The following is a 13738-nucleotide window of genomic DNA, read 5'->3' on the forward strand; positions in this document are numbered from 1 at the left end:
GGGACTTCTGGTCTGGTGCCTTTTCTACTATATATCACCCTGATATGTCAACAAATGCATGGTATGTGTGATAGGCATGGTGGTAGGATTTATGAGCTTAGAGTGATTCGGGAAGAGGTTCACAGAGAAGGCAAGTTTTGACACATAATTTAAAAGATGGAAAGGTTATGCTGTGGTCCACAAGACTTGGAAAGCTATTCATTCTGGTCTCAGCAAATAAGAGCCTGGTGAGAGCTGGCCACAGGGTGTACCAGTCTGGCATCAGAGGCTCAGGCTTAGTGCCAGGCAGTTAAAAATAAGAAGGGTACAGAGGACTGGGTTTGCAAGCTCTGGGTCTTCAGTCCCTTTCCCTAGTCTTAAATAAAACCAACAGAAGACCTTCCATTCAGCTGGCTTCTTCCTGCCACCATGAAGACAGCTGAGAAGCAGCAGAGATTTTAGGCACAGCTGAACCACTGCACCTGCCACTTCAACTAAGATCCAAAGACTCTAGAAATAGAGCTACCCTAGGTCCCAGGTCTCATTTCTCATTTCTTGCCCTGGGTCAGCCAGAGTAATGGTCAATCTGCTAATTCTAATCTGTCAGAAGGCAATCTGGTGGGATGGAAGTTTATGGACTCTGGAAGCGAGGAATTGTAGGTCTAATCCTAGCTCTGCCAGTTTATAGCTGTGTGACCTAAAATTCTTAACCTCTCTTGGCCTGACTTTATTTATCTCTTGACAAATATTTACTGAGGGACAAGTACATGCTAGTCACAGAAGATTTAGGGTGAAAAAAAATTCTTCAAAAAGCTCATTATAAAACTGAGTTTACTATATTCTCCTCAGAAATTTGTTATGAGGATAAAAGGAACTAATAGTTTTATGATGACTAGGCACATTCTAATTCAGTAAATATTACTTCCTCCCACTAGATCAAGATCTTTATAAAGAATAATGACGATTACATTAATATTACTGTTACTTTCTTGAGCAGAGTTTAACAACCTCGCCTTATCTATAACGTTAATTTATTTTCTTTTCCTATACAGGTATTTCATAGTGAAAAAGTTCTGATGAAAAGAACATGGGGAGAAGCTGAAGCATTTTGCGAAGAATTTGGGGCTCATCTTGCAAGCTTTGCCCATATTGAGGAAGAGGATTTTGTGAATGAGCTCTTACATTCAAAATTTAATTGGTAAATACTTGTTAATTATGAAAACTTACAGTCAAATATTCTATCTCCCAGTAATGGTTTCTGAGGGGTGAGTATCCCAAGTAGTTGTTTAAAATTCCCGTATTTGTATTATGCCCAAAGCCAAGAAAAATAAATATACATATAGTTTTATGTTTATCTTGTACCAGGTTCTCATTTCATAAAACAAAGAACAAAGTGATAATTGTTTAGATATTTGAAATCTTTTCTCTGTGCCTCAAGTCAGAACTGTAGACTTTTCCTGCCAAACTCAGGAATTATCTACCCCAGTGGTTTTCAAAGTGTTGTGGAAGGATCCCAAGAATCATGGAACCCCAGGAGTATGAGATGCCCATGTAGGCAGAGCTCCTAGTTCCTTCCACGCCTCACTAGAGTGGCTCCAACCAGCTCCACTGCTAATTACTTTGTATATAATTGGAGCCTATGTAAGATTTTGTTTGGGAAAAAAAAAAAAAAGAGTCCCAGTAATTTTTTTTAAATTCCAACCCAACCTCCTAAGTTTTCATTTGAGGAAACAAGCTTTCCCTTATCTGTATCCATCTTGCAAGTTTACAGAACCTTGAATTCAGTGGAGTTAGAAACTCAAGCTTAAATTGGAAGAACTCTAAACGGTGTTGTGCTACCTCTCACCACATACCGTGGTCATCCGCTGTCTGCATAATTCCTTCCAGTTTCAGAATGCTTCTTATTTGGGAGAAAACCCATTCCATTGCAGAAGGCTAGTTTCAAAGAGCAGTTTTCTAATAAGCCAGAAATCTGCCTCCCCTCAGTTTGAGCTAGAGCAAATACAAATCAAATCTACTCTATTTTCAAATATTTGAAGACAGTCATCTTCTCTCCTTCCTGTGAGCCCCCGACCCCCGACTTTGGCCTCTCACTTTGGAATGTTCCTGTCAGTCAGCCTGCATTGTGAGAGTATCTTCTGTGGAAGGGGCACAGTTACATGCATAGCTGGTTGGATAATTCAATAGACATGACAGACAAAATCCTGCCTCTGAGGATGTTGTGATCAGCACACCTCCATGACTCTGTATATTTATTTAATGAAAACAACTATAATAATAGGTACTCTGCTTCAAGCTCTAGAAATCTGGAGTCTCAATGAAACACTGGCCTGAATCCCAGAGAAAAATCCCGTACTACTTTTTCGGGAAAATTCTGGCCTTTCCCACAAGTTTCCTTGTAGGACATTCTCATAAAAAGATTAACATGCAACATCTATCAAATTATTCATCTTCCACATCTACAACAGTGACCTTAAAGCTGGGAGCTTTTGACATCTCTCCATGTGAGTCTTGTGCAGCATTCTGCAGGGAAGGAAGGAGATTTTATGGTCAAATATGTTTGCAAAACGATGTACAATCTTGGAGATTTGCCATGTACATCAGCATCGTAAAGGGTTCTAGAAGGAAGCACAAATCCCTTTTTTAAGAACACTTACTGACATCCCACAGAACTGCTAGTCCCTAGGGGAAATGCTGACGTGAGGTCATGACTCAGGAACCTGGCTGCTCACCACACTTGGTCGGGACACCTTTTAATACAGAACTTTCTGGCCTCACACCAGAGCTGCTGAGTCAGACTCTCTGAGTCTGAAGAAAAGTTTAAGAAGCTTCCTGGCTAATTGGATTATCAGCCAGGTGTGAGGCCACAAATCCAAGGGATAGGTGATAGTCTCCATTGTTCAAAGTTACATTTTGCTTCATTACTTTAGCTTCCATTAAAACATATTTGCATATTCTGCCCTTGCATTTTAGTGAGGTTTGCCATATGACAACCACACACACACTGCTTCCCAGTTTGCTTTAAGATCAAATGTCACTGTCATTTCTGTTTATATAAGTTCTCATGCTTGAAATGTCTGGCAGAATTTAGTCCCAAGCTAAATCATGGATCTTCAATATCTGATCACAAAAGTCGTATAATATGAGCCAGGCACAGTGGGTCACAGCATTTTGGGACACCAAGGTGGGAGGAACACTTAAGGCCAGGAATTCAAGATCAGCCTAGGCAGCATAGTGAGACTCAGGTGCTACAAAAAATTTTTCAAAATTAGCTGGGTGTGGTGGCCACACCTGTAGTCCCAGCAAAACCTAGTTTGAAGTTACAGTGAGGTACGATTGTGCCACTGCACTCCAGCCTGGGCAATAGAATGAGAACCGTCTTTAAAGAAAATATTTAAAAATTCTTGACTGGGCGCGGTGACCCACACCTGTAATCCCAGCACTTCGAGAGGCCAAGGCAGATTGCTTGAGCCCAGCAGTTAGAGAACAGCCTGGGCAACATAGTGAAACCCCATCTCTACCAAAAAATACAAAAAAAATTAGCCAGGTATAGTGGCACACATCTGTAGTCCCAGCTACTCAGGAGACTGAGGTGGGAGTATCATTTGAGCCCGGGAAGAGGAGGTTGCAGTGAGCCAAGATTGTGCCACTATACTCCAGCCTGGGCGACAGTGTGATCCTGTCTCAAAAAAAAAATTATCAATAACTGTGTATGTTTCACTTTATTCCCAGACTACCAGAGAATTCAGTCAAATCTGATGCTTAATTATAGCAAACATACCAGATCTCATAGCAGGTATAGCAGGTATGCTGCTTTTCCTTCCTATGGCACTGCTTTTCTATTTCTATTTTATTAATCAGACACACACACACACACATATGCACATACATGTGTGTTTATTAAATATTATACAATTTCAGGAAACTGGATGAAAAGAAAGTAAATACCATTTCATCTTCCAGGAGCCAATATATAGCAGGAAAGACATAGAACTCTGAATTCAGTGAGGAAAGAAAAAGGTCACAACACCAGGAGAGTGACATGGATTTTCAGCCTATGCCATGGAGATTAATGTGCTTGGCTTAAACTGAAGGTGGCCATTCTCACCTTCTCCCAGCCTTAAATGTAAGGTATCATCATGACAATGACCAACCAGGCACCAGTGATCTCTTGGATTTCTAAGCTGAATTTGAATTTAATTTGTGTCATCCAGGCAGAGTAGCTGACATATCTGAGAAGGAGTTCTTCAGAATAGGCTTCCTTCTCTGCATGAAGGAAAATAAAGTATCTGTCCTGACATCTGAATATTTTACATCTTTGATTCTTCAAAATTATTCTCAGAAAATTATCTTAGTGAGATGGTTCATTGCACAGTTAGGCTTTATTACTCGATTTATTGAGTACTCTGTGGACACATTTGTACTCTGCCTCATAGAAGGGAAGGTGATTCTCCGTGGAGCTTCTCACCAAGTCTAAACCAATGGTGATGACTGAAGTTAATGTACCATGGCTCAGGGTGACTGGCTTTAGAATTATTTATGTTGATAATCTGAAAAAAACCCAAAACCTACTGTGTACCTTTTATTCAATGAAGATGTTGGTGGTTGACTTTCAGAGAATACATGAACGTTTAATAAAAGAACAACAAATCAAAGCATAGTAAAGTAGAATAAATAGTATAGTGAAGTAGCAAACACACAGTAAAGTAGTGAAATGTTCTCTTGGCTAGAGATGTTCCAAAGTTTCTTACCAATTTTCTTTTCATGTGTTCTTGTCCTGACTGAAAGGCTTTGCTATTCCTGATGAGAAACTCATGTTCTCAATAAAAGCTGACTTTTCCCCAACTATATATCACCTGTGAGCAAACCACACAAACCAAGAGACATAGAATGTGAGGCTTATTCTTCTCTCAGTTCATGTCACAGCACAGGGTTTTGCACATTTAAAATGTTCAGTGCTTGTTGACTTGATCAGTTCTTCCAGCAGCATCAGCTGTTTCCTGCATACATAAATATTTTAAAATATTTTTTGAACCTTTCACATAATGCTGTAAATTTGATGGGAAAAGCAAAGCTTTTGTTTCTTCTCTTCACAGGACAGAAGAAAGGCAGTTCTGGATTGGATTTAATAAAAGAAACCCACTGAATGCTGGCTCATGGGAGTGGTCTGATAGAACCCCTGTAAGTCTTTTCAAACTGGAGAAAAGGGATGGATTCAAAACAAGTGGGCCTGGAACCACTTGGTAAACCAACCAAGAGAACCTAGAAATGATGGCCAGAGCTCCCATGACAAAACTGCACCAGACCTTGGTACCAGGAGAATTATTTGGCAAGGTCCTGGGAAATCTTTGCTAGCCACATTGTTCTGAGGCCATTGTACAATTTCAGCCTGAAAAAGTATCAAAAACCTCCAAAATGTCTCCCCAAACCATCCTGAAAAAGAATAAAAAACCTCCAGAAAGTCCTCCCAAACCATCTCCCACATGAAGAGTCTCTCTGGCAGAGAAGCAGCTATTCTTTAAAATAACACAAGACTCCCTTTACCCTATACCTCCCTATCCTGCATAGCACCTGATTGTCTGAGTATGGGAACCTTGTCCATGTCATAATGAAATGAAGATTATTTTGGAGAATGATTTTTCATTTATCTCACTCTGAAAGGACAGTAATGCAAGTTTTAGAATTATCACCTTCTAGAGCAAGTTGTTCCAGAAGGAAAAAAAAAAAAGTCTTGCTTTTCGTTTATTCCCATACTTGCAAACCTCTATGAAAGACACAGAGAACTCACTATTGCATTTTTTTTTCAGTTGCAATGGGTAATTCTCACATTTTTCTCAAAATGACAGGGAAAAAACAGAAGTAGTATCCTAGATTGAAGTGGGATCCATCCTACGGCACATGAAAAATCACATTATTCACTTTCACCTGTGAAATGGGGGCGACTCCTAAGCGCCTGCAGTGAGAATTTAATGCAGCTGCTGTTTATTGAGTCCTTATACTGTTCTAAGCGCTGAGCTGAATGCACTCCTACATGATCTCATTTCATCCTTACAATAACTCAGTGCCATGGGTATTAGAATGATTAAGTGGTTTGCCTAAAATAATATATAGGAGAGCCAGGATTTGCACACAGGTTGTCTGACTCCAAAGTCACAATGTTATAATATCTCATGGTTGGCAAAATGTCAGTAGCCAAACTTTGAAGTAGTAAAGAACAATAAAGAAAGCCCCGTACCAAGATGGTGTTCAAATTTGTGTCAAGGAAGAGGTTTATAGAAGAGAGTAGGAAGAGATTTTAAAAGTCATTCAGCCCCACTAATCTGTTTTGCTGATAAAGAAACCAAGGCTCAGAAAACAGAAAAGGTACAGCAGGATCAACTTGCCCCATAAATGGCAGCCACTACATGGGACAGCTGGGTGGTTCAAGTCAATATAGCACTTGAAAATGTGATACACAGAGGTTGAGAACACTTTCTTTTGTTTTAGTATAACAAACTCATTAGTAATAGGAGAGGAACAGATAATCTGGGTCAGAATAAATTAGATAAGGCCACGAAGCAGTGGCCGAGCTTCTCACCAATATCTGCTGGACAAAATGAATTCAAATCACACCATTTTCTGAACCTGAGGCTATATATATTTAAGATAGATGAATTATTACATGACAGTGTACATGTTTGAGGAGGAATATAAAGGATTTTAAAACATCCTTTTTTTCCCCCAAATTTTTACCCCAATTTTACTTGTGGTCCATCCATTCTTCTGTGAGGTAGTCATTACATAATTGAGAAGGTTGATTCTTTAATACCCCTGTAATGTGAATTATATGAGTTATGTGGTCACTCATGGAAAGTGACCTGATATATTCCTGATTAAAGCTAGCTATGGCTTAGAATTTAGTTATTAGAGACAAAAAACTTAGCATATGTTCAAAGTAATCAAAATCAAAGTTAATACCAAGATCTGGCACACCCCTGAGTCCCTAAGTTTACCCAGGATTCCAAGGCTAGAAAATTTTCCCAGTTAGAAAAATGTGCAAATTCAGACCAAAGCTTGCATTTGATTTGTTCCTTCTGGAGAAAGGAATAACGTACCTTTATTTTTTTTTTTGAGACGGAGACTCACTCTGTCTCCCAGGCTGGAGTGCAGTGGTGTGATCTTGGCTCACTGCAAGCTCCACTTCCTGGGTTCACGCTATTCTCCCGAGTAGCTGGGACTACAGGCGCCCACCACCACGCCCAGCTAATTTTTTGTTTTTGTATTTTTAGTAGAGATGGGGTTTCACCATGTTAGCCAGGATGGTCTCAATCTCCTAAGCTTGTTATCCGCCCACCTCGGCCTCCCAAAGTGCAGGGATTACAGGCGTAAGCCACTGTGCCTGGCCTTTTTTTTTTTTTTAAAGCATCTTTAAGAAAAAAATGCTAAATATTGATTAGCTTGTTCTTCACAAATGTGAAACAACCTTCAACTAGAATGACATCCAGACATTTCTGAAGCTTCCTGGAGAAGCCTATAATGCTTATGTACAGAGATGCCCTTTTTGATCTTTTGAAACTTTGTGGGGGTATCATCATTAAGGAATAATGAACTTCATCTGCTGCAGGTTGTCTCTTCATTTTTAGACAATAATTATTTTGGAGAAGATGCAAGAAACTGTGCTGTTTATAAGGCAAACAAAACATTGCTGCCCTTACACTGTGGTTCCAAACGTGAATGGATATGCAAAATCCCAAGAGGTAAAAATAGTAATAAGATCTTTGCTATATGTTTGATTTCTAATAATCTCTAGTACTTTCCCAATTTAAACACCCCAAACCACAGTATCAACAATCTGCATGATAAACCAAATTACACTATTTTAGCAAAAAATGTTTCTATAGGAAATGAGAAAAGGCGACACCAATGCAGGATGCCAAGTTAGTTCATTGGGAACTAAGGTAACCAGCTAATATTGCAGAATATTTATAGTGCAAGTATAGTCTGGGAAAAATGTCACTTTGATATTACAGAGCAAATGGAATTACTTGTACAATGAGTAAGTGGAAGCACCTAGGACAGTGTGTGGCACACAGTGGCCTCAGCAAGTGCTCATGTCCTTCCTTCTTTAATCAGAAGCCTCTCTGGAGCTTCCTCTTCAAGTGTGAGAACTCACCACATATTCCAAACAGCACAATGTACCTGTTTTAAAGTGATGTTTTAAAAGATGAAGCACAAAATAGTGTGTTTAGAGCTGAAGTAATTCACAGACAATGCACTTGAGAAGCAAGATCAGTCAAAGTGATTTGTTTTCACTTTGCAGATGTGAAACCCAAGATTCCGTTCTGGTACCAGTACGGTAAGAACGATTCTGGCAGCTCTTGAATTTCTAATTATTAATATATACCATATAAGTGCTACTATATACCATTAATGTGTTGTTACATTTCTCAAATCGAGCCTCTCTTTTCTTGTGTCAACCTAGAGCTAATTTGTTCAAATTAATAATTAATAAATGTCGTCATTTAATATGATTAAGGACTAGTATCGTCAGTCATTTTCATGACATGCGATTTTAGAATATGTATCTATCCCCGACCTTTTAATACTAGTGAAGGTATCTTGTAAGAGATAGACCAAAGAAAAAAAGCAAGTTATATATCTATTTATGTGCATATGTGTCTGTGTGTGTGTTCAAATTCATGTGTGTGTGTGTGTTGTGTGTGTGTACAATTATTTTTAATGCTGAGTGACCAAATCACAAATTTGGGGTCAATCCTAGCATACCTATTTATCATTTCAGCATTATTTTCACTGTTTCTTTTTCTTTCAGATGTACCCTGGCTCTTTTATCAGGATGCAGAATACCTTTTTCATACCTTTGCCTCAGAATGGTTGAACTTTGAGTTTGTCTGTAGCTGGCTGCACAGTGATCTTCTCACAATTCATTCTGCACATGAGCAAGAATTCATCCACAGCAAAATAAAAGCGGTACTTGAACATAACTCACCACGAAAAATTCAGAGTTTAGCGCCTTCTTTTGCCCTTGGGAAGGAGGGAGGGATAGTTTTTTCGATTTGACTTCGGATATTTATTTAAACTTCAGTAAAAGCCATAGATTTCAGTAAAGCCATAGATTTTTGAGAATTGTTTTTTTTTTCTATTATAGAGATTAAGAGAAAATAATAGAGATACAGGTTTACTGTATTGCTCAGTCATTTCCCTTCTCTTCATTCTTTGTTAGCAACAATGGTGAGCACATTGAGATTGTTTCATGAGGTTCATTCGATCATTTAATCACTGGTAGAACTGGGGTTTTACCAGTGATTAAAACAGACCCAAATTCCCATCTTCATGGAGTTTATATTCTCGTCTGGGAAGAAAGACCATAATCAATACGAGTAAATAGAATTATATAATATATTAGAAAAAATAAGTGGATAAACGCCACAGAGGAAAATTAAGCTCAAATGAGGGATGAGGAATACCTGGGGGGTGCCTGGCAGTTTTAAGGTTTCAAATCTTATAAGAGTACATTATTTTTAAGTTTGTAAACACTAATATACAGAAAATAGTAAGGAGTAGTTTTCTATTTCAACTTAAGGTAGAGAAAGGCTACTTAATTCCTTGCAGAACTAAGCTAGTAAGAAAGAAACATGCAAGACCTATTAAATAATAAAATAAACTGGCAAAGAATAGTGTACTTTTCAGTGTGTTCCTTCAATAAGCATTCATTATCAAGTATGTGCCAGGCACTGGGATACTTGTCAGAGATGCAAAAATATATGAGATACAGTCTCTGTTTTTAAAAAGGCTGGATATATATACTTTAAAACATCGTGTTGTATACAATAGATACATACAATTTTATTTGTCAATTTTTAAAACATAAATTAAATTTAAAAAATAAAGAAGCTGGAAGTGATATGGTGTAGTAAATAGAAAGGGCACAGAAAGTACAAATTACATTGGGGGCATGAAGGCGGGAAATCCTCACTCCAAACTTTCCCTTGGAAGCTTTGAAAGCAAGAAAAAGCCATTTTCTTTTCCTGTAATTTAATCATATTTCATGCTCTTCAGGAATCCTTTCTAGCTCTATCATCTTTTTATATCTTTGGAAGTTGACTATAAAATGAAGCCCTGTATTAAAGCATCCTAGGCTTGAGAAAGAAATGTCTTTCCTCACAGTTCATGGGGATTTACTGTCTCTGTATCCTGTCTGTTGCACATACAGCCCATGAGGTACAAGCAGGTCAGGACTGCTGCTACATTCTGATGGAGAAGCCGAGGCAAAGAGAAGTTAGATGACAATCACGTGCCGAGAAAAAGAGAAGTTAGATGACAATCACGTGGTCCCACAGACACTCAGTGGCAGAACAACCACTAGATGTGGAATGTTCCCCATCATAAATTTGTACACTATTTTGTCACCCTTCCACTCTTACAGATGGAACACTCAAGCCAAAACCATAATGTTCAATATGAGCATGTTCGATTCTATACCATGATGTCGGAAAATACACATTTCTTTAGCCAGACACCATACTCCTCACCTCAGAGGGCAATAACAAGAAACCAGATGAATGGCTGAAAACTAATCCATGGGCATGCAAAGTATACAACCAAAAAAGAGCTGATATTTGGCCATACTTACCATAACCGTTTCAGGTACTATGATAAGTACTAAAATGTAATCTTCCCAAGAACCCTTTTTGGGAAGTCTATTATTAGTACATTTTTACAAATGAGGAGGCTAAGACTTCAAAGTGGTTAAGCAACTTGGTTACACAGCAGCTAAGTGGTGGAATTTGGAAAGAAACCCAGGCCATCTTACTTATCTAGTCATTTAAAAACCCTACACGGTGCTGCCTGTGACAGTGGAACAGCAGTGTCAGGGCATGTAAGAGCACAGTGTCTTCATTACATCAAAATGCTAGTTCCAAAATCCTCCCCAAAACATGGCTGCCAGCTTTATCTCAGACATGAACAATGAAGGGCTTCTTTGATCTTTCCAACAGAGCTTAGCTCTGCTGGGAACTTCTGTAGATCTTCTGTCTTCACCTTTCCTCTTAATTCATCTCCTAATCTTTGGAAGTTGGGAAGCCAGTGGGGATGGCAGAGTTAATGCCTCCCATAGAAGGGAAGGGCGAAATCCCACAGGCTGAGCAGTTTGAGTCATCGTAGCCACTGCCATGATCTAGTTGAGGATTCTGATCTCAAATCAGACAAACTTTATGGTGACTTATATGGCAAAATTGTCACCTGGCCTATGACCATGTTGATGTAGAATGCCCCATCAGTTTCATGGGTAAGGTGCTGACTAATCTCCCCACTGTGCTACAAAAGAAAATTATGGGAAGGTGTGGGATTTGAATACTGAGAACAGGGCCAGGGGACTGTCCTAGTCTTTTCAGGCTGCTGTAACAAAACACTATAGACTACACAGCTTACAAACAACAGAAAATTATTGCTTACAGTTCTGGAGGCTGGAAACTCAAGATCTAGGCATTGGCAGATTTGATGTCTGGTGAATGCCCACTTCCTGGTTCATATGTATCCTTACATAGTGGAAGGGGCAAAGGAGCTCTCCAAGGTCCCCTTTTAAGGACGCTAATCCCATTCATGAGACACCCTCACCCCCCTCTTGACCTTATCACCTGCCACCTGCCTTTTAATATATCACCTTGAGAGTTAGGATTTCAACGATGTAAATTTCAGGGGGACACAAACATTTAGTCTATAGCAGGGTCCAAGGGGAAAGGATATCAAATTAGAAAGAAGAGAGCTGTTACTTTCCAAGAAATTCTTATTTCTGCATAATTTGTGCCTACCTTGGGCACTTATTGTTGGTGGTGGTGATAGTGATGTTCACATTTTGTAAGAAAGAAACCCCATACCTAAGAACATCCTACTGGAATGGGTCAATCCAGAAGTTACCTCATTCCAAGGTGAGGAGCAAGATGTGTAGAGGTCATTCCACTCACTTCTGTCTCACATTTATCTTATAAATGTAGGAAGAGTACAAATAAGTAATTAAACATTTTTGAAATTACGTATGTGCTTTGTGTAGCTCCCCTAAGAAGAGCAGTCATTAGAATTGTTGAAAACAAAAATAACATTTAGTTGCAGTGTCAAAAAATTAATTATGAACAAGCAAGCTAGATACAGTTTTAAAAATCTGAAGCAAATAAAAATTTTAATAAAATGTTCCCATCTTGGAAAAAGAATGTCAATATTTTCCCTCCCACTCTTTGAGTAACAGAAGACCATAAAGCATGATCAGAGTGAATTTATTTTTTGAGCCATCTTGACAATCACATTAATGCTGAAAAAAAAGCTGCAAGCACTTTAGGAGTTGTTTGACACAAACTGCTAGCTAATTAGTCCGCTTGTCTGACATTTTTACACTGTTATGCAGTATTGTCATTTTGAAAAGGCAATTTACCATTATTATTAAATTTTTATTTCTAAATGCTTCTTAAAATACATATCAAATCTATTAGTCCTCCTCCAAAATATCATTTTGTCATTCTTGATGGGAACATTTTAAAAGATGACAGGTTGTTCTTCCTTATATTGCTTTATGGATTAATGTATTGACTGTCACTGTGGGATTTTGTTTGTTTGTTTTTGGTAAATGCTGTTTCCATATGATGCTAACTATAATGGCTGTTTGTATATACCAAAACATAGTTGCTATTATAAAATGCATGTTCGTATGACATTTTTTATGCCCTGAGCTTACTTCTCTATCACATTTCTTTATGCAAACACATATTAATAAGTCTTCTATTGTTGTGGGCTTCCTAAGCTAAAATTTCCAACATCCATTTTCACATTGGATGTTCCATTCTGGGTATCTTCTAGCATCTCCTATGAAGTTCAGTTCTGTGCCATATCACAACAGGTTGTGATGTGCCATGTGGAGGTTACCATGCCATAATTGAGGTGGTAATAAATATGCCACTTAGGATGCAGCAGTTATAATTTCTCTTTAGAGGTCCTTAATTGGGGCAGTGAACAATCCAGGCCATGATTTCCAGTCCTGTGGCACATGAAACCTCTTTAGATTGAATGAAATTGTTGTAGTTCCCCCACTGAGTTCACAGCCTGTCTCAGTGGACCCATTCCAAAGTCTGACAATGGGAATCTGAATTCAGCCTGTAAGAACATGTCCACGAAACAACACCTCAGGGATCCAAAATTACAGTTGTTCCATCTTGCATTATTCTCAAATTGCTGATAAGACAAACAGCTATGCTGTTTATAGAATAAAAGTACCTGTTTATAAATTAGATTGTTAGAGGGCTATTGGGTTCTGTTGTGTGGAGAGCTGAAATTCCTATGGAAAAATAATATATCTTAAAATTTCTTCCGAAGTCTTTATAGAAGAAATGAGAGTACAAATTTAAATATATAATGCCTTCAAATTAACAGGATTTTAGCACATAAAAATTAAGTTACAGTTCAACACACAACACACACACACACACCCATTAAGTATACTGATTTACAGGTCTTAGAAAAACCCTTACTGCCTCTTCCTCTTTTATAGTTAAAGAGAGACTTTCGATGTCCTGGGTCGTAAGTCAGTACATCTGCCCTAACGTGTGTGTGTGTGTGTGTGTGTGTGTGTGTGTGTGTGTGCATGCACATGGTGCTTTAATTTTATACTTTATTGTACTTAGATCCAAGTGATTAATAGTGGTGTAAAATTAATAAAAGGTAAAAGGATAATTTTATTTTTGTTGTTGTTGTTCAAGTCTTTTATTTCCTTACTAAT

At 38.4% G+C, this 13738-nt stretch overlaps 1 protein-coding gene across 4 annotated transcripts in view; it reads left to right on the plus strand.

Annotated features, from left to right (window-relative positions):
- PLA2R1 (phospholipase A2 receptor 1) overlaps window positions 1-13738 on the plus strand; it is a 127937-nt gene that overhangs the window by 74561 nt on the left and 39638 nt on the right. For all 4 annotated transcript variants that reach the window (XR_009214348.1, XR_009214345.1, XR_009214347.1 and 1 more), the window contains exons 13-17: window positions 1032-1177; window positions 5076-5160; window positions 7583-7715; window positions 8279-8314; window positions 8789-8946. Coding sequence is in view for 1 of the 4 variants with exons in the window: in XM_032755591.2 (XP_032611482.1) it covers window positions 1032-1177; window positions 5076-5160; window positions 7583-7715; window positions 8279-8314; window positions 8789-8946 (558 nt within the window). In the remaining 3 variants the exon portion in view is untranslated. The remainder of the gene's footprint in view (window positions 1-1031; window positions 1178-5075; window positions 5161-7582; window positions 7716-8278; window positions 8315-8788; window positions 8947-13738) is intronic.

The sequence above is a fragment of the Hylobates moloch genome, unplaced genomic scaffold (genome assembly GCF_009828535.3).
Source record: "Hylobates moloch isolate HMO894 unplaced genomic scaffold, HMol_V3 SCAFFOLD_1, whole genome shotgun sequence".
Taxonomy (NCBI): Eukaryota; Metazoa; Chordata; class Mammalia; order Primates; family Hylobatidae; genus Hylobates; species Hylobates moloch.